This window comes from Acomys minous (assembly GCF_964271855.1).
Source record: "Acomys minous genome assembly, chromosome: 10".
NCBI classification, from domain to species: domain Eukaryota; kingdom Metazoa; phylum Chordata; class Mammalia; order Rodentia; family Muridae; genus Acomys; species Acomys minous.
The window spans coordinates 58,658,907-58,684,346 of record NC_140491.1 but is presented as its reverse complement, the minus strand read 5'-3'; the positions used below and the strand labels follow the sequence as shown (position 1 = coordinate 58,684,346).

Here is a 25,440-nt window from a genome sequence, read left to right as displayed (position 1 = left end):
GTATGTCTATCTTATGGTTTCTGTCACAGTGATATGAACCATCACCAAAAGCAACTTGAGGAAGGCGTTTATTTCCATTACAGTTCTTGGGTCACATTCCATCACAGAGAAAAGTTAGAGCAGGAATTTGAGTCAGGAATTGAAGCTCTCTCAGACGCACCTCAAGCTCTGCCTCAGACTTTTAGGTACTACGTGTTTTATATCTTTTTTTTTTTTTTTTTTTTTTTTTTTTTTTTGAGAGACAGGATCCCTCTATGTACTCTTGCCTGCCCTGGAATTCTCTGTGTAGACCAGGTTGGCCTCAGCCTCCCAAGCATTGAGATGAAAAGCTTGCACCACCACACCCAGCCAATTGCTTTTTTTGCCAATTGCTCTTTTTATTGTTATTCTTCTCTTCAAAAGTGAATGAAAGCATCTTCATTATTTTAAGCGGTACAAACCTCTTTGTTCAGCTCCATTTTCAATCTATTCTTTTAAAAACTATTTATTGCCTATACAGTGTTCTGCCTGCACACCAGAAGAGGGCACCAGATCTCATTATAGATGGCTGCGAGCCACCATGTGGTTGCTGGGAATTGAGCTTGGTACCTCTGGAACAGCAGCCAGTGCTCTTAACTGCTGAGTCATCTCTCTAGCCCCTCAATCTACTCTTTAAATAGATCTCCAAGGGGTTCCCCCCCCCCTTTTATTCTATAGAAATAGGTAGACTGCTTTTTCACTTTACTTATCTCAACTGTGTCTACATTTCATATTTCTTCCATGAACCTTTCCTTATTATGTCTGGAAGATGTTTTTCTCTTCTTATTTATAATTTATTTCTCTGTGAAATTCATTCAGTGGCAAGATGCTACTCACCATTTCAGTTTTTGTTGATGCCACTGGTATGGTTGGACTATATCCCACAAAGTTCGTATATTAAAAATTCCTAGGTCAATGGTATTTGGAGGTTAGGCTTCTGTGAGCTAGTCAGCATGAGAGGAATCCATGAGGTTGGTTCCACCATGACATTAGAGGCCTGATTAAAAAGAGACAGGAGTTAGCATTCCTCTGCCAGCATAGGATGTGTTAAGGCTCACCACCACAGGTTGACTTTCATGTATTGGGGACAAACAACAAACAACTGTTCTTCATAAATGACTATAGAAATAGAAAGCAGAGTAAGATAAAATTCAAACAGCTGTAAGCCATGTTTTAATTTTTGGTAGTGCACTTACTGCCTTTAAAAAAAAAGACTTCTTATATCTGTAGGTTTTGTTTTCTTAAAAAATATGAAGTGAATTCAAATTCTCTTCATTGCTGCAGGCAACTGCTCCTGCAAACTTTGGTGCTTTTAATCTACTGCGTTGCCTTACCTGCCAGGACCAAGGTTTGATTACAGCTCCTGATAGATAAAGTTCTACATGAGCACAGAAAGAGTCAAAAAGAATCAACCTTTCGTAGCCTCTTAGTCAAGTAGATTTAAAAATCTTTTCCCCAACATTGACTATGGCCATAACGTGAAAATCAGAACGAATGGATTCGTTTACCCCAGGTAGTTTTAGAATGGCCACTGGCTTTTGTTTTTGAAGGCCAAAATAAGTTGCTCATTGCATGGGCACAAAGCAGGTCATACAAACACTCGAGCGACATGTCCTGTATCTTCCATAGATTCCGTAACACTGCTCTTGGCTAAATCAGAATCCTTTGGAATAATAGGGGAAATAAGTAGGAAACAGTGTGAGTCAAGTGCCACAATACGGACAGACATGGGCTACAGCAATCCTTAGGAAGTGGCACAGAAGAAAGTCCTGAGGAAAGCCCGCGAATTTTCTCCACTGCATCTTTTCTGCTTTCAGCACAGACGCGTAGGCCGCTGGCCTGGGTAAGCTGAGGGCTCCTGTAGGAGAAACGCCGGCTCTGGCGGCCTCAGCACCGCGGCCCTGTGGTCGCATGGCATCCTGGGATTTGTGGTACACTCCGCAAGCTCTCCGCACCAGCTGGGTTTCGGAGGACTACAATTCCCAGAATGCACACGGAACTGGCGGGCAGAGGGAGGGGAGGCTCCAGCCTTTGCGGGCGTCTGCGTTTCCTAGCGCCGCAATTTCGCCTAGTAACCCGTCCCCACGCTGGCCCCGCCCCCGGAGCCCCGGCTAGAGGAAGAGCTGGTCCCCCGGTACCCCTGTGACGAAGCCTACTCCCGGGTGCACGGGCCGGGGAGGGAGGGCAGGCAGAGGATTTCGCTGGCAGGTGCGGGATCCCTGACGCACGGTGGGCAACAGAGGATACAGGATGCTAGGAGCGAGGCTGGCAGGGTGGGAGTGCAGGAACCCGCTGGGAAGGTAGGGCGCGAGCCAGGGCGTCCCTAGGGCGAGCATCCCTCAGACCCGCAACGGCAGGCGCCCAGCTGAGCGTGGGGTGTCGCTGTCCTCGGGGCTCCACGCAAGACCCCTCCCCCTCAAGCTAAAGGCAAGATCCGGGAGCCCTCAGGGTCTCATAGCCCTCAAATCTTCGTGCGGAAAGGGTCACGATATATTTTTGACACTTGTTTTTATTATTAATTATTATTATTATTACTATTATTACTATTACTATTATTATTTTTTCCCGGATTGGGAGCGTTTGTAGATAGCGCCCTTCTCTACTTGCCCTGGTGGCCGGTTTCCTCCGATTCAGAAAATTATTTTATGACGCTTGCAATTGGAGTTAGGGAGATCGCCTAAGTTCTTTATGATTTCCTCTGTGAAGAAAAGGCTCGTGGAGGGTATGGATTTTAAACACTTTCATGACAGTTAATTGGATCATCTAAAAATGACCATTGCATAGTCTCTCTGGCATTATGGAGAAACAGCAAATGTTTTTTGTTTGTTTTTGTTGTTGTTTTCAAATTAGATCAGTAACTGCCAGCTAGTAGGGTGTATTTCCTATAATTAGGAAATGGATATGGAAGGAGAAAGGTGGACAATTAAAAAATAACAAAAACAAAACCCACAACCAACAACTTGGGTTTTAGTTTTATGATCATTTTCTTGTGCTAGCTGACATGCAAAATATTTTCTTTTCCTCACTCTGGCATCCTAGATATAGACTGTCAGTTTCGGATCCAAGGACGGTGATGGCAAAGCTAACCCCGGCTGCCTGTCAGATCAGACCTGTCACAGATTAAATCCCGCTGCCTGCTGCGAAGCCCCCCGCGCGCCTCAAACTTGGCGAACTGGGTAATCCGTGTCTGGATATGCAGATCTCTGATTTTAAAGGCGGGGTGACCCCGGGGAGAACCTCTCCCGCCGGCCGAAGCCCTCGGGTGTAGTGAGGCGTGTGCGCCGGTGCTGGGGGCCCTCCCCTCGAAGCCGCCTGACCCCGGGGGAAGGAGTCAAGGAGCCCAGCGGGGTCTCGCTGCTGCGCACCGGCGTCGGCGGCTCGTCTCCCGCAGCAGCGGATGATGGTGGCGGAGGGCGTGCTGGGCTGTGCTTGTGCGTCGCCGCGGAAATCGGCGCCCCGCGCTGTGCCCTGAGCCCTTGCAGGTCCGCCGCAGCCCGAGCCTTGACGAGGACAGAGCCGGGGCAGCGGGGAGCCCCGGGGGTCGCGCGGGGTCGATTTATCATGGCGGATCGGACAGCTCCCAGTTGCCAGCTTCGGCTGGAGTGGGTGTACGGGTACCGGGGTCACCAGTGCCGCAACAACCTGTACTACACCGCCAGCAAGGAGGTGGTCTACTTTGTAGCTGGAGTAGGGGTGGTGTACAACACCCGAGAGCACAGCCAAAAATTCTTCCTGGGACACAACGACGACATTATCAGGTAAGGGGGTGCACTGAGGCGGTGGGAAGGAGTTGTTGGTTATGGAAGGTGGAATGGGTGGGAATAACGGGGGGTCATGTCCGAGAGAGCCCTATGGAATAAAGGATTCTCCTAGGAGCCGCTTGGAGAAGGGCTGCAGATGCTAGGACTAAGGGCAGAGACAGGGAGGAAGGTGGAGGTGGGAGGAAGAGGTCTGTCCTTTCAGAAGGCTTTTCAATCTCTACTGAGTTAAGTGTTGTGCTTTTTTGTCCATCCCTGCTACAAGTGGAAGGGCTGGGTAACTACCAAACACTCACCCCCCCCGCCCTCTTCCCTAACTAGGTAAAGAAGCAATAGATGAACTGTAGGTTGCATTTTTTGGAGGGCTCCTCAGTAGGTTCTTCAACAAGCAAGTGGATCTTCAAATTAAAAAAAAATTTTTTTTATACAGTCAGTTTGGAATCTTCAACCCATTCGCATTGGACCTAGGGCATTTCTGTAGTGGATGGGGAGTGTTTTCTGATATTTCAGCAGTGTTTTAGTGCCAAAAGCATATTCACACACTACATGGATGCTTTCTACAACATTTTTTAAGGGGTTTAAAAGGCTGGCAGCAACAGCTGGACCACAAAAATCTTACCAGCTAGCAGTGGGTGGTCCAGGAGAGCAGTGCACAAAATAGCCATTTTGGGGGCCCTTCTTGTTTAAAGGGGGACTTAGTTGATTCTTTGTGTTATCTCCTTATCTGGATGAGGCATATTTCTCCCAAGCCTTTGTCAGCATCTCCTATGGCCAATAAGGTGTGGTCCAGATGCTGTTCAGGGGGAATCCCTTTCTGCCGTGGCAGCTCAAGGTACCTGCACAGTATGGACACCTCTACTCACAGACACAATGATTGCTGAGGCAAGGCTGCTAGGAATGGAGATCTTGTTTGTACCTTACAAATGTGTGTGCTCACTGACGCAGAGCAGTGTCTTCTTTTTCAGGATATTGTTCCTACTGCTCTCAATTTGCCTTTCACATGGGATGAGCGATGAAGTAGTGTGATGTCAATAACCCTACCTTCTCAGTGGGGACAGTGACTTAAAGGATTAGCTTCCTAGACTAGTGTTATATTCCAGGGTGATTTTTCTTTTTGAGTTGAAAATGGTTACAGAAGGTAAATCTTAATACTTGGAAATGCAGGAGGACACACACACACACACACACACACACACACACACACACACACACACACCGGAGATCTTGACTCTGCCTCCCTCCTCCACCTTGTTTTTTTATGAGATTGTATCTTGCACTTGTAACCCAGGTTGGCCTGCAAGTCGATATGGAGGCCAGGCTGGCCACAAACTCATGCTAATCCATCTGCCTCAGAGTGTACAAGTGTGAGTGTAAACTACCACACCCAGCTTTTATCTCCACTGTTAGAAGAGGAAGATTTTCAGTATCAGGAGCTCCAAAGCTCTCTGGATTCTGTGGAATGGACATGTAAAACTTTCTTTTTGTCACAGGAGACAAAGCCCCCCCCCGCCCCCCCCCCCCATTTCCTTTCCCCTCTGATTGGGCAGTGGTTGTGATTGGGGCATCCTTACTTAGGTTCAGCTGCAGACCCTGCAGATTTTGCTTCCTTAATTGTGTGGCGGATTATTAAAGGCACAGGTGCAAGTGATTAACAGTGACTCATGAAAAGGTTGGGTGTTTAAAATTTTAAACCCATTGTGTGTTTGTTCTGTCTGTCTTCATTCAGTGTTTTCCATTGCAACATCCAAATAAGAAAGACACAGTCCTTCGGGGGAAGGGAAAGAGTAGCAATGAAACAGAAGATTCCCTGGGGTTACATGATATTAACAGGACAGTTCACTGAACTACTTGGTTGGGTGGGGGGATTCGTCATACACTGTCTTTCCTCTTAAAGGGGGAAAAATTTAAATGCACAGTTGAAACTGAAGGTGGGAAAAGGGTGGAGTTGCAGTAAGCCATTGTGATGAGCAGCTGGGCTGGTGGGGCTGTGATGCCGTCCTTCCGGCTTGGGTGGCTAAAGAAACATTAAGGTTTGAGGAAAAGGTGAATGAGGAAGTGACAGCTGCATTACAGGTAGACTGAACTGACAAGAGGGCACGATGAGTTGTTCGTTTTCTGCTGCATTCCTTGAGAGGCTATCTCTTGAGGCTGAACACTGGTATATAGCAAGTGTGACTTCAGAGAAAGGACCTTACATTCTCTATGGTTTGCCTGAGTCTGAGTATGTGCAGGTGAGCAGAGAGTGCTAACACTGACGTATATCTTTGCATTTGGAATACAAAGAAGTCTAGTGGATGAAACGCCACAAACCAGGGATCTTTATGCAATTAGGGGTTGTAAATTGGAACGTGTGTCCTGCCATTTTGCTTTATCTTACACGTGTAAACATCCTTTTTTTCCTGGGGAAGGGAGTTCATAAACCACAATGCACAATCTTTTTATCTTTATGCATTTCAATTCATATCTGAATACCCTAATATACTATTTTTTCTACTTGAAATATTGAAGTTTGTCATTGAATGGGATTGAATGTAGTATTCAAGGTTTTAATGTGAAAAATATTTTGTCATTTTGAATCATTGCATGAATATTAACTTTCTTGATTTCAGCAAACAGGGCACTGCAGTAACTGTCCACTGTCCCTTGGATTTTGAAGGAAATATACATAACTTATAAATTTGGTGCTGTTTTATTTTATGCAGCTTCGCCTGGACTATTAGCTACAAAGCAGCCTAACACATATTGATAACATACTCCATTTTATAAAACTGCATGCTCTTAGGGATCACGATGAACCTTAATAATGATGTAGGATTTGGCAGAGCTCATTAGGCCTCAGCATGTGCCCTTGGCTTTGACAGGACATGTACTTAAGGCAGATTTTTAGAAATATTGGTATGTGAGGCATAATGTGATTTATTGGATAAGGAGTTTTAGTTTTATTCTCTTGAATCGCCTTTGTATGCAAATAATAGATGGGAGAATGACACTATGGTTCTGTCTTGGTAGCACTGTGACAAGTACATACTTATACTGCTGTTTGCTATTGGGCTGACAAGACTCAAACTGGGATTGAAGGCAAGGCCAGTAAGTGATGCTGACCAGGATAATTACTGCTTCACTCTCCTCATCTGGCAGAAGAGCATGAGATGGAGGGCGAATAGATGAAGGAAAAGTCACTCGCACACTCACCCTGTATCACCTTTCACTTCATGTTCAGAATGATGTTCTTCATGTTTACCTGAGGCATTTGTCTCCACACTCTGGATCTCGTCTATATTACTTCGAGATAATTCCTTTTCTCCATTAAATCTTAATACTATGCATCTGACTTCCTGTTGCAGGGGAAGATTAGTTGCGGTGCCATCTTGGGGGGAAAGTACCCGTCTTTTACATCAGAAGAATCGGAAGAACCCTACTATAGGATATTCAGTGAGGGTGTGACTTCTTTTGGCCTTATTTGTGAAACAGCACCTAGGCTGCAGCATTGTTGGGACTAGTAGAAAGAATGTATGTAAAGTGTTTTGTTGGGGGCGGCTCATCCTTAGTAGGCACTCAGTTGATGTTTATTGTATTCAATTAAACACACCATACACACACACACACACACACACACACACACACACACACACACACCCCAGAACATCTCCTCATTGTACACAGACAAATCTTTCCATTCTCTTGTACCCCAACTTACCATTCTGCCCTTCTTTTCTTTCTTTTTTGATTTTTTGAGACAGGGTTTCTCTGTGTAGCCTTGGTGGTGGTTCTGGACTCATTTTGTAGACCAGGCTGGCCTCGAACTCACAGGGATCTGCCTGCCTCTGCCTCCCAAGTGCTGGGATTACAGGCATGTGTGCTACCAAGCCCGGCTTCATACTTTCTGCTTAAAGCCATAAGTTGCTTGCTTCTTGCTTGCTTTCTTGTGCAGGTACTCTGTTCTTCCCTGCTTCATCTTCTCCTTCTGTGAGGCCTCGATCAGCTACAATTTGGGGATCAGTGTCATCAGTAAAACAGATTTTGACTTATAAATGGTTTGTAGATATTTCTAGAGTTGTTGAGGTTGCATAGAAGGCACCCACAGTACACGGAAAAGGGCAAGTAAGTGCTCATCACAGGGACCATGTTTTATGCATACCCAAGGTGGCCCCATCTCCTTCAGTGTTACCTTTGCCATGAGATCTCCCACCAACTCAGACAGAGGGTGGCACTCCTCAGATCTCGCCACTCTGGTGCCATTCTGCCATTCTAAACATTTCCACTTATAGAGGAAACAGCTCCTTAATGTCGAGAACAAACCTTATCAGAGGAAGAGTTAATATTTCCTAGAGTTAAAGACCCAGAGTTAACTATGTATTCAGATTTATCTCACGCATGGCGTCCTTTCCGTCTGCCTTTTGGGGAGGCAGGCTTGCTGACCCCGCAAGGCAGATGAAGCCACAGAGGCACTAGGGACTTGGTGTCTGGTTAGCAGTTAGCAGCAGGCTGACTCTAGAATGGGAATTGGAGCCCGGGTTCGTCTGATTCTATTGCCTCACTGTTCTCCAGGCTCTTGTTCTCAGTCACGGTGGTTCCTACCACGGTGCTAGCTGTTAACAGGAGCCCAGCAAACTTGTTCTCTCTGTAGCCCCACTTACCATCATTTGGCCTCTAAATCCTGGGCTTATTTTTAAGAGCCCTTGAAACAGATTGTTAGATCTCAGTCTAGACAGAGAATAATGTTCAAGTTCACTTTAGCAGCAGCACCAGCCTGGAAACAATGATTGGAAATGATCATCCGCTGAAGATGTTTAATTTAAAAAAGTTCAGAAGTCTAAACTGTGACAGGCTAAAGTAATCTAATGCTGAACTATAATTGAAGTTGTTGAGTTTGAAGTGAGTAGCTTTTTCCCTCCTCTCTCTCTCTCTCTCTCTCTCTCTCTCTCTCTCTCTCTCTCTCCCTCCCTCCCTCTCTCCCTCCGTCCCTCTCTCTCTCTCTCTCTCTCTCTCTCTCTCTCTCTCTCTCTCTCTCTCCACCTGCCTCTGCCTCCCTGAGTGCTGGGATTACACGTGTGCACCCACCACACCCAAGCATGGGGGCAGGAACCTCATAGTCTTATGAGTCTGATTCTCCCAGAGAAATAGGTGTTTCATGACTTGGACCTGAAAGATGTGTTCTTCAGCCTCTCATTGGCAGAGGTGAGTCAACTCATCTTTGCTTTTAAATGGACAGACTCAGTGGGAGATTACAATGGGCAAGGTGCCTGGATCAGGTTGCCCCAGGATTTAAAGACACTAAATGCAGACTTCCTGCCCTTCTTCAGTGAGAGGTTTCCCGGGAAAACAGATTATATAAGGATCACTAAGGGATGCTGCAAGAGCTATAGAACTTGGGCTACAAAATGTTGGCTGCACAAGCCCAACCTTGTAGAAGGCTAACTATCTTGGCTGCTAGTTGAAGGAAGGCAAAGAGACCTGCCTCAGAGTAGGATTGCTGCCATCCTTTAGAGCCCAACTCCAAAGACCAAGAAACAGGTTCAAGAGTTTGTAGGTATGGCTGGATATTACTGCCTCTGGATAACAGAGTTTGTGGAAATAACAAGGTCTCCATACACTGGCACCAAGGGGCGGGGCAAAACCTGCTAATCTGGACGGAGACTAAACAAAAGACACTTGAGGCTCTGACTTCTGCCCCGGCTCTAGAATCTTCCAACAAACGGGATTTTAACTCAAACTTTGGCACCATGAACATGTCCTGTGATGATTGGACCCTGTAACCACAGGATGCCCCATCTTGTCTACCAGCTATGGTGACTACTGCTATTTTAACAAAAGAAAGCAAACAAGTTAACTTTTGGTCAAGATCTTACACTCACAGCACCCCTCAACACAATTGAGGCTCTCCTATGAGGAGCACCAGGATGCTGGCTGGCTAATGATTGTGTGACCCAATCCCAGGCCCTACTCCTGGTCTGCTCTCCAGTTGGGTTTGAGAAACCCACCACCATCAATGCTGCTACCTGCTTGCCTGGTGAAACCAGGTATGTGGGAGCTGCAGTAGTTACTTTAACCAAAATAATTTGGGCTTAAGCCAGGTACCTCAGCCTAGAGAGCAGAACTGATCGATCTGTCCCAGGCTCTCAGCTTGGGAAAAGGAAAGTCCATCACCCTATATATGGATTACCAGTCCATAGCTTTTACTACTGAACATGTCCATAGTACAATCTATAAAGAAAGGTTTCTCACTGCTGGGAAAAGGACATTAAAAAAATCCTGGCCCTCCTAGAGGTTGTTTGACTTCCCCTACAAATTGCTGTCCTCCACTGCTAGGCTGCTTAGCTGGCTACCTGGCAAACAGCCCTAAGACCAGTAGGGCCTGTTGATATTCTGATAACATGCCATGACTGAGATTTCTTGGTAAAGAAGAGATAGACAGTTCAAACCTGCAGGTTGGTGGAGGACACCCAAGGGAAAGATCATTCTCCCAGAAACACCTGGCAGGACTCTGGTAACAGACCCTCACCAGGCTATTCATCTGGGATCCACAAAACTTTGAGTTGCTCAGACCAAGCTATTTTACACATAGACTGGACAGCCTAGCAGCCAAATGCTAGGTTTGTGCTCAAGTGAATCCAAAATAGACAGCCCTTCCCCAGGAAGGAGTTCAAATGGGAGGACAAAACCCCAGCAAACTGGGAAAATTGACATCACCAAGATCCGGCCTGCTGGAGGAGGATCCAAGTATCTGCTAGTTTTTAAAGTAAAGGTCATGACAAAATATGGGCTGCTGGCCTGTAGTCACACTAGCTAATACCTCCCTGTATCTGTCTGTCACTTTCTAGTCCAGGCCTGATGGTGGTGGGGGTTGGACCTTAATACTGCATTCATACCAAACAAGTCTCAGGATGAGATAGAGGGACCAAAAGACACTTGCTTTCAATGGGTCCATAGTTTGGAGATAGTCCATTTGGCATCAATGTCTGCGGCTTCATCCCTAACCCAGGATTTAATTTTTTATAGGCATCTCTATGTTCTCCTTTCTCTAAATAGAAAGTTACATGTCCAGGCCCTCATGGGATTCCAGGAATCATAGATAAATACAATCCAGACTCAGCAATGGCCATTAAGCTATTCACATCAGCAGGGCACGGTCGGTGCACTCAGGGAGGCAGAGGCAGGCAGAATCTGTGAGCTCAAGGCCTGCCTGCTTTACCAAGTGAGTCCAGGACAGCCAAGGCTACACAGAGAAACCCTGTCTCAGAAAAAAAAATGAGGTCCCGGGTTTCTTCATAGGCAGGAGAGGTGTGTTCTAGGGTAACTAGCAGGGCACCAGATGCCTGTCTCTTCAAGCCAGGCAATATGCAATTTTTTCTTTTGTTTCCTGGGTCATTGGGTAGTGTTTAATTTGGAAGGGGGGTAGCTGGTTAGTCAAACAGTTATAGGAGCTTGGTGTTGCATCGGTCCTGGTGGGTTGATTTTTTTTTCTTACAGTGGGTGAAACACCAAATTTTATTAGGTATCTCTAAGTTTGTGTCTCATCATCAAAGAAAATGAAGGTGGCTTTCAGTTTATGCAAAAGGTCTTGTCCTGTGGTGGAGTGACTAGGAATGGCCCCCGTAGACCTATGTGTTTGAATGCTTGACCCATTAGGCACTATTAGGAGGTATGACTTTGTTAAAGTAGGTGTGGCCTTGTTGGAGGAAATGTGTCATTGTGGGGGTGGGCTTTGAGATCTCCTGTGCTCAAGCTTTGCCCAGTGTGAACACTGTCTCCTTCTGCTGCCCATGGATCAAGATGTGGACCTCTCAGCTCCTTCTCCAGCGCCATGTCTGCCTGCGTGCTGTCATGCTTCCCACTATGATGATAATGGACTAAACCTCTGAAACTGTAAGCCAGCCCCAATTAAAGCTTTTCCTTTGTAAGAGTTACCTTGGCCATGGTGACTCTTAATGACAATGAAACCCTAACTAAGACATGTCTCAATCATTTCTCTGTTCTTAAATACCCTTTAAGCTACCTGCAGCAACTAGGACTTACTCATAACTTTAAAAAAAATTTTTTTTAAACTTTTATACCTTTTATCTAAATATCTGGGGCTAACTGGATAACAAAGGAAATCTTTTCAGCTGCTGTCTTTAATCTTTGCAAAAAGTAAGTGGTGAACTTGTTTAAAGTCTCCTTGATCTGTGTTTGACAGAAGGGAAAATCTGTTCTGTCCAGGCTGCATAGTCTGGCATCAATCCCCCCTGCACTGAGCAGAAGGAATGCTCACCTGGCAGAGCTGGTTCCCCTCCCTGTGCATTACACTTAGATGGGAGGTGCTGGGGCTGGATAAGAGGCCCAACTTTGACTGTGAACAGTATTCAAGCAATAAAACAAGCAAGTGCTCCCGCTCCTAGAGTGGGGCAGACAGAGGGTTGCCCCTCCCAACCCCAAATGTGATCTAGAAGACTAAAACAGGTTAGTCCCCTGGTGGGATGGGGTAAAGGTTTTTTGTTCAGGGAGTTCTCACACCAGAGAAAGCCACTGGTCAATACAGGGAAGACAGAAACACAAAGAAAGACACACACACACACACACACACACACACACATACACACACACACACACAGAGAGAGAGAGAGAGAGAGAGAGAGACAGACAGACAGACAGACAGACAGACAGACAGAGAGGCAGAGAGACAGACAGAGAGAGGCAGAGACAGAGAAAGAGAGGAAGATGAAGAAAAAGAAGAAGGAGGAGGAAGAGGAGGAGGAGGAAGAGGAGGAGAAAGAGAAGAAGAAAAAGAAGAAGAGTAAGTGAGTGCCAGTCAACCAGGGGTGGCCACACATTCATGTATCTGAATAGCACCATCTCACATGGCTCCTGGACACTGGATCAGCAGCTATGTCTGATCTCTCCTATGCACCCAAACAGAAGGCACCTTAAACAGACTTACGTGCAGAGGTGACAGACTAGGCAACTTTTTAATTTGTTTCCTTTTGGGGTAGAGGAGTTAGACCCCGCTGAAGTGCTAGACAGTGATTGATAAAAGGGAGCCACACCCCCTAGGAGTCCCTTGACCACCATGCTCTTCCTTATTCCAAGAGGTTCTGACACCCCCAGTGTCCAGAGGTCTGGGATCTCACTGGGGCCTGCGGAAATGTTGTGAGGCTTTCACCAGAGAAGACTGCTCAGACTTGGGTTTAAGCCAATAGAAAGTTTTTGTTAAGGTGGGTGTGGTGGCGCACACCTTTTGTCCCAGCATTCAGGGAAGCAGAAGCAGGCAGATCTCTGTGAGTTTGAGGCCTGGTTTACAAAGCAAGTCCAGGATAGACAAGGCTACATAGAGAAACCCTGTCTTGAAAGACAACAAACAAACAAACAAAAAGTCTAGCACTTAGCCTTTCTCAGGGTGAGCTTTTAAGCACAAAAACCATATTCTGGATTGACACATATCAGTTAGCAAGAACAGTTAGGCAAATGCATAATTCAGAAGCCAAAAAGTAACGTTTTTGAGAGACTTGCCCTTAACTATGGACTTTGATGGATTAGCACAGGTGGTGCTGCCTGTGTGCTGAGTTTTACAGCCTGAATGGTACTTCTGTCATGGAGTCAGTTGTGCCAAGGTCTTAGGGCCTACTAAGGTCTGGGGCTCGGTAATAATGCCCAGAATTCTGGTCTTAGATACCCAGAGAAAGACCAAGGACATGCCAGTTCTCAACCAGGTCACTGATGCCTCATGGGTTTTAGTACCATATGTCCCAAATTTCCCAGGACAGCCATTCAATTATTGTCATGAATACAGTTTTTCTTATTATGCTATCAATGACAATTTTAAACTTAGAAATATAAGCACATTGTTCTTCTTCTTCTTCTTCTTCTTCTTCTTCTTCTTCTTCTTCTTCTTCTTCTTCTTCTTCTTCTTCTTCTTCTTCTTCTCTCCTCCTCCTCCTCCTCCTCCTCCTCCTCCTCCTCCTCCTCTTCTTCTTCTTCTTCTTCCTTCTTCTTCTTCTGCCTTCTTGTTTTTTTGAGACAGGGGTTCTCTTTGTAATGCTGGCTATCTTGGACTCACTTTATAGACCAGGTTGGCCTTGAAGTCACAGAGATCTGCCTGCCTCTGCCTCCCGAGTACTGAGATTAAAGGCGTGCGCCACCATGCCTGGCTGCACATTATTTTCTTGAAAAATGTGATTACAATATAGTAACTCTTTGCAAGCATTGCACTGAACTTTCCTGTCATCTGCAGAGTGACATCAACCCACCAATGTCAATGCACATAGGCAGTCACTATAGCAGAGCAAAACTTGTTCATGACACATTCTGTAAGTGGCTGTGCTACGGAGTTCTTCCTTCCCCAAGGATCTGAACGTCCCTGTTATGGAAATAGCTTTGCCACAGGAAAGGGAAGCTGCAGGAAGACTGACGTACTGTCTCCTTCTCTGGGGCTGACTTGGCTCCCAGGAGAATGGCGCTGTTGAGAAGCCGTGCTTTGGTTCACACACCTTCAGCAGCAAGGCTTCATTTGTAGGTGTATTTGAGTTTGCAGTGTGTGGATTGGTTTTAAGTATAAGTAAAGTTTTGAGAGCAAACAGCTTTCAAATATTGTGCATGGGGTCACTTGGTGAAATCAAGATTGTGTCAGTAGGTTTGTGCAGTGCATGCTGAGTTTTCACCAGCTCCTAGCTGATGCTGGCGCTGGTCACCCACAGACACACTTCAGAAGTAAGCTTTGAAGGGGTGCACTGGTGTGCCTTCAGAACGCAGGTGTTTTTCAAGCTGAAAGGTATTGCAAGGGGCAGAATTTTAATCATATGTATGTATATATGAAATGTATATTTACTACAATTTTATATTAACAGTCACTTTTCCCAGTTCAGTGTTCTTCCACTTCCATAAAGAAACAAGTAGTGACTGATTAAAACAAGTTAAGGAGATGTCAGAAGATTCCTGCTGGTCAATGATGTAAGACTCTGGGTCATATAGTAATTATGTTTAACTTACCTTCTCCTCCTTCTTCCTCCTCCTCCTCTTTCTTCCTCCTCCTCCTTCTTTCTTCTCTCTCTCTTCTTCTTCTTCTTCTTCTTCTTCTTCTTCTTCTTCTTCTTCTTCTTCTTCTTCCTCCTCCTTCTCCTCCTCTTCCTCCTCCTCTTCCTCCTTCTGACAAGGTTTTACTAGGTAGACCAGGCTGGCCTCAAACTCACTGGAATCTACCTGCCCCACTCTCTAGGAGTGCTGGGATTAAAGAAATGGCCACCACAACCAGTTCTTCTATTTTTCCAAAGTAGCCACCACATTTTGCAGGTCTGTAGGAGTAGTGTATAAGAGTCCTAATTCCTTCACATGCTTTCTAAGACTCTTGATTTTAGCCATCATACTCAGTATGAAATGTGTCTTATTTGTATTTCCCTAATGACTAATATCAATCATGTTGCCATATACTGATTATTACTTTTTTTATATATCTTCTTTGGGGAAAATGTCTATTCAATCTTTTCCCAGTCATGTGTATGTTTTTATTAATGAGTTTTAAGAGTTCTCTATATATTCTGGATGTAAGCCTTTAATATATTATTTATAAATGCTTACCTCTTTCATTGAGTTGTCTTTACTTTTTTGCTGGTGCCTTGTGATGTATGAAAGTTAGTTTGTTTGGCTTTTTGTTTTGAGACAGGGTTTTTCTGTGTAGTTTTGGCTGTCCTGGACTCTCTTTATAGACCAGGTTGGCCCTGAATTCACAGAGATCCACCTGGCTCTGCCTCCCTTAGTGCTAGGATTATAGGTGTGCACCACTACTCCTACATGTGTGACGATGTATGAAAGTTTTAACATTTGATGACATCAAGTTTACTTACTTATTTTTGTTTTCTTGTATTTTTGATACTATGTTCAAGAAAACATCATCCAATTCAAGGTCATGAAAGTTTAATCCTGCTTTCTAGTAGTTTTATGGTTTTAGTATCTAACTCTTAGATAAATCTGATGGCTCATGTTACGTTACTGCACAATGTGAGGTAGGCTCTAGTCTCAGGCTTCTGCATGTAGGCACTCAGTTCTGTTCATTCTGTATGCTGAGATTAAGTTTTTCCTGTGAAATTGTAGTGGATTCCTAACGTCATCAAACACCTCTAGGGCTCATTTCTTCCATAGAAGATACCGAAAGGGGTTGGTGGGAAGAATAACCATTAAAAAGCTTAACCTCTGGCTTGGAGAGATGGCTCTGTAGCTAAGAGCACATAGTGCTCCTCCAGAGATGTGAGTTCTAGGCCCAGCACCCACATCAGGTGGCTAGCAAGTGCTTGTAACTCCAGTTCTGAGGGATCCTACACCTCTGGCCTCCAGGACACCTGCACACCCATGTACACACACCCCCTTCACACACCTACACCCACAATTAAAAATAAATAGCACTTAAAAAAAGATTAACCTAGACATGATAGAAGTCAGGGGCTTTGGCTGCTGTGTCACATTGGTTAGTGATGTCATATTCTAAATAATTTGAAGATCTTATGTCTTTGTAGAACTGAACCATTTATATTTGGGGAAACTGGTTTAGAACAAGCTGCAGTCAAGACAGTAGATTTGTTAACTCCCAAAGTTATTATTGTTGTGGGGTTTTTTTGTTTGTTTGTTTGTTTGTTTTGTTTTGTTTTTTTTTCCAGACAGGGTTTCTTTTGTAGTCCTGGCTGTCCTGAACTCACTTTGTAGACCAGGAACTTACAGAGATCCGCTTGCCTCTACCTCCTAAGTGCTGGGATCAAAGGCATGTGCTGTCACCACGCCCCGGTTGTTGTTATGTTCTTTAAAAATGAATTTGCAGACTTTGTTGCTGGAAGTTAGTCTATTGAGTCACTATAAAATGGTATGTGTTATGCAAAGAGAAGGAGTTATAAAAGAAGGTGCCTTTTTATCTTACCTATTCCCTACACTTTTTCTTCTTTCTTTCTTTCTTTCTTTCTTTCTTTCTTTCTTCCTTTCTTTCTTTCTTACAGGGTCTTATGTGGTCTAGACTAGCCTCCACCTCACTATGTAGTTGAAGATGACCCTACACTCCTGATCCTCCTGCCTTTGTCTCCCAAGAGGTGAGATTGCAGCCATGTACTAACACAGCTGGCTCCTCTATTTCTTTTTTAGTTCATTCCTTCCTTTCCTCAAAGAGAAGCTGGCTGATGATCTCAACCCAGAAACATGAGGATTCTGGGATTGTCCTCTGGTTCTCTACCACTGCCTCTCTCTTTCTTCACCATGGTGGAGGGAGCAGCAGATGTCCTACTTCCTGGAGTCAGAAGGCACTCTCTCTCACAGTGCACACATAGATTGAGGCTTGAGGCTTGTTTTGTTTTGTTTGTAGCCTGGGGATGGAGCCCTGGCTTCTCCCATGCTAGGCAAGTGCTCTAACACGAAGTTATGGTGCCAGCCTTTCCCTTTCATGGGATTATTTAAAGATAGAAGCTTTCTCTTTGGGATGGGGGAGCCAAGTGCTATTGAATAATGTCATTAAAACATTATTCTATGCTCAGTGTTAGTTAGTTTTATAGGTATGACTAAAGCAAGACTTAAAAGTAATGTGAGAACCATTAAGGAGGGGACTACAACATGACAAGGAAACCTTTTGGGCCTTATTTCAGGGAGTGTGGTTGCCTCTTAGGCACTGCACAGATGCCAGGCAGCTAGGATTTTCCTCTTCCTACACAGCAAGGATTCACATCTTTGCTTAGTTTTTAATTTTTCTGGCTCTAAACTGACTATTTAGCCTAATGGTTTGTTTGTACATGGCTGTCTCAGCCCATTGGTCCTGCAAAAGCAACTGAATCTTTTTTCTTAATTCTAAATTCCCAGGAAAGAGAATTTACTTGACTTAGCATGAGTTGAGATTGACTTAGTCCAGCAAGCTGTAGTCTAGAGAGTGAGACTATGTTTCAAAGGGTCTTCACTTTAAGGAAGATCATCTGATAAGTAAAGCCTGCACTGAAGAACAGTGGGCGGGAAGTCCACTAGAGAAAACAGACTACGAAAGAAGAAGGTGGGCAATTTCTTGATAGATAGAAAAGAACTAAGCGGTGAGAAATATTGAGCCAAGGTCCAGAAAAGGTAGAGATAGGAACATAAACAATTTAAATTCAAGAAATGAGCAATATTTTATGGACTTTAAAGTTCCCAGAAGAGGGCATGCCAGAGTGCCTCTTTGGAGTGCAGGCTCATCCCTGAACACACCACTTCAGCTGCTTGACATGACCTCTGTCTTCTCTGCTGATGCAGTCTTTCCCTTCCTTCAATCTTAAAGCAAGTGTCATCTCTCCTTGCAGCCTTAGCTGACAGCTCCAGACTATTTTAAGCCTTCCTTCTCCATGCGTCAGACTACGGTGTATATTTTTTTTTTCATTACAGAACTATTGTATCATGTTGCATTCATTGGCTTCTCTCTCCCCCTGACTTGAGTTCCATGTGTGTCCCTGTGCCTAGCAGCTTTGCTGGGGCACAGTACATGTCTAATATATTTTATTTGCTCTTTGATTTCTTCTCCAATTAGTTGGCACTATTGACAGATGATGTAGGGTAAGATTTCTGTCAAAATTGGTTTTTATATACCTTGTGAGGAGAAAATTCTGAAAATATTCTCAGCTAAGATAGATAGGAAGAATTCAGAATCTTTAAAAAAAATTTTTGAGGCTGCTGAGTGTGGCAGTATATGTCTGTAATTCCAATATTTTTAAGAGGCAGGAGGTTAGAGGTCACCCTGGGCTATATGGGGAGACCCTGTCTTAAAAAAAGAAAAACTTTAATAATAACAATGATAAATTATTATACTGCTTTAAAATCTGACATAAAATTTTATTTGACATCTTCCTCCTACTGCTTTGTTGGTCTGGATAGAAAATATAGTCATAGGGGAGGGGAACAAGGGGAAAATGGGAGGGAGGGAAGAATGGGAGGATACAAGGGATGGGATAACCATTGAGATGTAACAAGAATAAATTAATAAAGGAGAGAAAAAAAGAAAATATAGCCATTAAGAACATGATGTTTTCAGCTGGGCACAGCGGTACACTCCTGTAGTCCCAGTACTCAGGGAGGCAGAGGGAGGGGGATCTCTGTGAGTTTTGAGGCCAGCCTTGTAGGCTCCAACTTTCCCAAACCTACTTTATTTGGGGATCTTTAAATGCTTATACTTCCCTTCCAACCCACCTACACTAGATAGGAGAGAAAGGAGGTTTACGGGAACAGGGGAAGTAGACCTTGTTGGATTCAGTTCCTGGGAGCAATTCCCCTGCTGTAGTTGACAGGATTTCAGCAGACCAGCAAGTCCACCAAAGTTGCTGCTGGAGCCTGGAGCAACTGGAACTGGAGCTTCAGCCAGAGCCCAAAGCCTCTAAGTCTTCTCTGGAGCAGTTCTCTTTAGGCACGTCTCGAAGTGGAGCAATGAACAGCCAAACAATACCAAGACCCAAAAAGCCCAGCCTCCTGTTTTGGGCTCATATATGTATATCTCCTCTCAGAGTCTGTACTAGGATGTTTTTCAGCTGGCAAAAACCAAGCACCCCCATGAAGTGGTTTGACTTCTGAGTGGATAAACATCACCTGCTCTCTCACAAGTCTGTTCCCCATTCCATAATTGGGATAAAAACAAAAACGTGTTTATATCCAATACCTATTCCACACTTGGGATCAAAACAAAAAACATGTTTGTATCCACTACATAGCCTGGTCTACAGAGCAAGTCTAGGATAGCCAAGGCTACAGAGAAACCCTGTTTGGAAAAACTAAAAACCAAAACTCACACACACACATACACACACACACATACACACACACACACACACAAAAAAAAAAGGAAGAAAGAAACAAAGAACCTGATGTTTTCTACTGATATATACGTTTGGACCTTACAGTGTGCAATGATTAATTTTTAAGACTTGATTGAATTAATTAACATGCAGGAAGTAGCTAGGGCTCTAGTGGAGCACACCTTGGTGTGCCTGTGAGCATATCCCAAGAGAAGGTTAACTGAGGGGGATAGACCGCTTGCAAGGTGGTGCCACATCATGGACTGGGGTCGTGGGCTGAGTAAAAGGGAAAAGAATGCCAGCTGGATTCCAGCATCCTCCCTTGGCTTCCACAAAGCCGCCCACCTGGTGGTCAGGAGCTTGTCACACCATCACTTCTCTGCCTTGAAGGTCTATACCCCTTAGGCCAGTGGCTGAAAGAAACTTTTCTTCTCTCTCTCTCTTTTTTCCCCCTTTGGTTTTTTTTGAGACTGGGTCTCTCTGTGTAGCCCTGGCTGCCCTGGACTCGCTTTGTAGACTAGACTGGCCTCAAATTCACAGTGATCCGTCTGCCTGTCTCCCAGTGCTGGGATTAAAGGTGTGTGCCACCACGCTCGGCTCCTTTCTTCTCTTATGATACTCCTTGACAGGCGTTTAGTTGTAGCAATGAAAGGGTTATTAATACACAATGAGTGAATCATTCTCTTGGATGACTTGTGCTTAAGGCTTTTTGACCAAATTATATTGGTTTGCATCTTTCTGACTTAGGAAACATGTAGTCTATGAAGTAATTTTTGAGGATGTGATTGAACATTTACAAAAGAGAAATGAAGTCCAGATGTGCGCATGAATGGTAAGGTAGTACCTGCCAGCTCCAAACAAACTGAGGTTGCTTTTCTTGGCCCAGAAGAGTTTGACACAAAAATATAGAAGTAGCAGCTCAAAGGCAGAAGAAGCTCTGTTTAGGACAGTGGTTCTCAGACTGTGGGTGGCAGCCCCTTTGCCAGTTGAACGATCCTTTCATAGGGGACACCTAAGACCATTGGAAAACAGATATTTACCTTATGATTCATAACAGTAGCGTATTTACAGTTATAAAATACCAACAAAATAACTTTGTGGTTGGTGTTCACAACCGCAACATTAGTAAGGTTGAGGACCATGGGGATTGGCATATACCACACTGACTTCTGCATTAGCTCCATCCGTTGTCATGTGTGACTTTTCTGGCCTCATCTAAAGATGAGGAGACTGACACTATGACTCCTAAGGTCCTTCTGATGAAAATGCTGAGAGTCTTGGTTATGTCCACTTACCAATTCCATTTTCTTATCTCTCATTTATTCTTCAACATATTGAATGGGTTTCTAGTTCTACCAGTCACAGGAATCATTTTGAAACTGTCTCAGCGCCATATTGAGGCATTGATCTATACTATCCCAGTCTGTGCACTCTGATGGCCACACGTTGATGAAATTGCATGACCGTGTAGTTCTCAGAATGTGTCCCACTAGGGTGATGCATGACTATATTTGCATCCTACAGATGATTATACATCTAGATGAGGGAGAAAGCAGTTGCTGTGTATAAAGAAGTAGCTAAGATAACCCAGAGTGTAGGGAGAAAAGAGAGGAGGCCAGAGCCAGGACTTGAAGAAAGGTCAAATTTGAGAGACCAGCAAGCAAAGAAATGCCTGTGAAAGCTGGTCACAGGGTAAGTCAGGGGCGTAGGCTGCCCTGGGAACCAAGAGCGGGGGTGGGGGTGGGGGTGGGGGTGGGGGTGGGGATGGGATATCAAGAAGATGCTCTGCTGCTTCAGCAGAGTAGGATAACAGAAGCCTGAAAAACCAGGCAGGGATTCGCAGTGGGGAGGTCAGTGAAGACTTGCTTTCACTACATTAACGAGGAATTTTCCCCTCTGGGTTGTACTTGCGTCTGGCTTTTTAAGGTTCCATTATAGCAGTTAGAATGTCCAGGGGCATTTCCTTTTAACTTTCCATTCCTTTTTGCATTTTCTTTACCTGCTGCCCATGCTCCAATGGGTTTCATGCAGCAGCGGTGATGAGCAGGATGGAGGCTTAGTGACTTCTAGCCCCAGCAAACTCGCTCTTCTCCTGGAAAATAAGAGATGCGGTGACAGACACAGCTTCTGGGGGAAAGCCTTGCGAGTCTGCTTTGCTGTGTGGTAGAATACAGTCATTCTAGCTTGTAGTGGAAGTTTTGGTCTCTTTTAAAACTCAGTTATGTTATATAAACATGTTTTTGTTTTAATCCCAAGTGTGGGATATGGGGCTGCCTTAGCGTGTTCACAGCTGATAATTGCCTCATGTGATCTTTGCCAGCTACCGTTAATTGACTTCTGAGGGGAGAGAGAGAGAGAGAGAGAGAGAGAGAGAGAGAGAGAGAGAGAGAGAGAGAGAGAGGGAGAGAGAGAGAGAGAAAGAACAGGGTAAGAGGAGGAGGAAGGCTGCTGGGTTTGTCTGTTGTCTGGACTGCTGGATATCCTGATAACTGAGATTGGTATTGCCCCCAAAGCACCCTACGACCCTACCCAGCCTGGAGAAGCTAAAGAGAACTTAGCTCCCTCTCCCCACTAATCTTTCCTACCTAGTGTTGGGGGTGGTGGTGGTGGAAAGAATTAGGAATGATAAAGGGTGGAGAAGGAAGAAAGGTAGAGGCATAAGAAGCCAAAATAAAATAGAGTTTAAAAGCAGCACTAACATTAGCTGGACTATGTTTATGTGAGAACTTGGCCTGTTCACAACAAATTCCCAAAGCCTTGCTTTGATTGAAAGTCTGTTTGTAGCCCACATATAATAAAAATATCATGGAGGACCTTTAAATTCTAAAATGTTTTATAGATACTTTAGCTTCCTATTTTTATTTATGTCTTTGTGAATATATGCTACATGTGTGTGGTACCTGTGGAAGACAGGAGAGAGTGTGAGGTCCCCTGGCCCTGGCTTATAAGTATAGTTACAGTGTGGGTCCTAGGAAATGAACTTGGGTCCTCTGGAAGAACAGCAAGTGCTCAAAACTGCTGACCCTTCTCTTCAGGCCTTATAATCACTTTCTGCAGACTATACAATCTATAGAAGGAGAGTGAGAAGATGGCTCAGTTAACTGTGTTTTGTGAGGCAGCTCCCGGTGGGAAATGTCGGGTGCTTGCTCCCCCAACCCTCTTTTGCTCCTGTTGTCCAGCTAGTCTTCAGTATAGATGATCTTGTCCTGTTCTACAGCCTGTGCCCCAGCTCTAAGACTGTTAGGTTTTGTCTGTGTCGTCACAGTGGTCTCTTGACATCGTCCTTCCAAGTTAAAAACATACAGATCTATTAGCTCTTCATAAAGATCTGTAAGACTTAGAAATGTTTACTTTAAAAGAAATTCCCATAGAAACATAAAGATATATGCAGATGTATGCATTTTCATATTCATACACAGGTACTTAACTTATTCTGTCCATTGAGAGGACCAGGAAACAAAGACATGTTGGTAGCAGTGACACAGCTAACATGGCAGACTTTCTAGACACTGTTCCCACAAGAAGATTGGAGTACTAGAGAAAAAGCAGGTCTGAATTTAGAATGTCTTCATATGCTGCAAAGTATAATTCAAGGAACAGAAGGACATTAAAATGGCACAATAATCTGCCTGAAGGAATGTCCATTGGTCAGATCTGAGATAACTGAAGCACAGTTTACAATCCATTGATGAAAAGTCTGTCCATCCATCCGTAGTGATCTAAAGAACCCGGTAGAGGCTTCCTTGAGTAGAAAGCCAGATACCCGGAAGATACCATCTCAAACAAATTGAATGAAAATGTTCACAATAGTGGGGAGAAACTAGCACATTAAAAAAGTTTCTCCAAATGGCTTTAGGTTCTGGAATGTGCCAGCCCTGGAATTACTGTTCTGACCATTAGGCCTAACCTGTCCTTGCCTTGTTGAAAGACTCCTGCTGGCTGCCTCTGGGGCTTCCAGATTGGGCCCCACCCTACCACTCGTTCCCAGCACCACAGCTCACTTTTTTTTTTTTAAATCCTCCTTAGCATTTAATCCCATCATGCTTTACTTTTTCAGCTCAAATGAGCCCAATTCCATGACATAGCGATATCTGCACGGCTTGAATGTTCTGTCAGGTCTCTCCATGGGACAGGCCCATGGACTCCAAGAGACAACTCCAGTGTCACCATCTCTGAGGTCCCATTAGATTGCTTGCTTTCTTTCTTTCTTTCTTTCTTTCTTTCTTTCTTTCTTTCTTTTTTGTTTTTTTGAGACAGGTTTTTTTCTGTGTAGCTTTGGCTGTCCTGGACTCGATTTTTAAACCAGGCTGGCCTGGAACTCACAGAGCTCCACCTGCCTCTGCCTCCCAGAGTGCTGGGATTACAGGCGTAAGCCATCATGCTGGGCCCATCAGGTTTCTTGAGGTAGCATCACCGTCTCTTTCCTCTCTATGCCCACAGCCCTTTCTCCAGCTTTTTCTTTTTTTTTTTTTTTTTTTTTTTTTTTTTTTTTTTTTTTTTTGTCTTTTTGAGACAGGGTTTCTCTGTGTAGCCTTGGCTGTCCTGGACTCCCTTTGTAGACCAGGCTGGCCTCGAACTCACAGCGATCCGCCTGCCTCTGCCTCCCGAGTGCTGGGACTAAAGGCGTGCGCCACCACGCCCGGCTTCTCCAGCTTTTTCTTAAGAGTACTTTTCACATTATGTTACAGCTTCACTCTGTGCGTCTCCTCACTCCACCCATCAGGCCACTGGCCTTCTGTATCCTAGAAGTATTTCATGTGGGGACAAAAGCTAGGGCTTTAGGGTCAGTCAGACGGAGAGTAGAATCTGATTCACCACTATGGATTGTTTATTGTTCCCGTCCAGTCTCAGCTTCTTCTCTAGATGGTAGTGTTGATGTCACCCAGATATGAATGGAATGCCGGCCTGAAGACACTCTCCCCAGAGACACTCCTTCCTCTAGGCACCAGGTATGTCTGTTTAAAGGAGAGCACCTAAGGCGAAAAGAAGTGAGTGTCTAGGCTCGAACTCTGGGAAATACCCTCATTTTATGCAACGTGGAGAGGAAAAGGAGCCCCAGGGGTCTTGAGGAATGGACAGAGGAGGAGTTGGGGGGCTTGGAAGCTAAGGGAGGGGCGGCGGATGTGTCTGCTGTGCTTCTGAGGGACTGGTGGTAGAGGGTCAACTGTGGAGCTCTGCAGAAAGATGTTCTGGGCTCTGGACTGACTTCATCTCAGCAGCGTGGCCCAGAATGCACTGCTAGAACAGCGAGAGAGAGAAGTGTGGAGGCTAGAGGAACGCGACGCCTAGTTAGAGTGGTGCTCCCATGTACGGGCCAAGGCTGGTAACTATTCTGGGGAATTCAGCATCCCTGAGATGCCGTCTAGTGAGTCCAAGATGAAGTGCACACAGGTCAACCATCAAGGGTCTGTCATCCTCCTTAAATGATCTTAACGAAGAGGACAAATATACGCTAATGGATCAACGAAGCAGAGACTTACGTGTCTGCTTATTGTTTTCTTAGGGCACAGGCTTATGGTCTTGTCTGGCTTTATACTGATATTTCAATACACACACAAACATTTTAAAAACCGTTTTGCTTTAGCAAAACAAAGGGAAGAAAACAATTTTTAAAAATTACTATAGTTTGTCACACTACAAAGGCTGAATTGTTGGTTCTAATTTCACAGAATTAATTACTTCATATCCCCCCCCCCCCCCCCCCCCCCGAGTAAGAGCAGCTGCTTCCTTTGTGATGCTTTCTTTGTTTTCTAAATGGAAAATGATTGATCTGTTTATAGGAATATCTAATTCCATCTGTGCCCTAATCTCATCTGCTGAGTTCCTTTGGGTTGTTTGTTTGTTTGTGTGTGTGTGGATGTTACAAAAAAGAGAAAACCAATTTTCTATAAAACAACAAAAATATTGGGTATTGTCATGGC

The 25,440-nt window shown here is 44.6% G+C and overlaps 1 protein-coding gene across 1 annotated transcript in view; it reads left to right on the top strand.

Moving 5' to 3' along the window:
* Positions 1-2,041: 2,041 nt before the first annotated feature.
* The window catches only part of EML6 (EMAP like 6), a 263,811-nt gene continuing 240,412 nt past the window's right edge, over positions 2,042-25,440 (top strand). The window contains exons 1-2 of the mRNA XM_084797495.1: positions 2,042-2,226; positions 3,058-3,776. Coding sequence (XP_084653621.1) covers positions 3,580-3,776 — 197 coding nt within the window. The 5' untranslated portion in view covers positions 2,042-2,226; positions 3,058-3,579. The remainder of the gene's footprint in view (positions 2,227-3,057; positions 3,777-25,440) is intronic.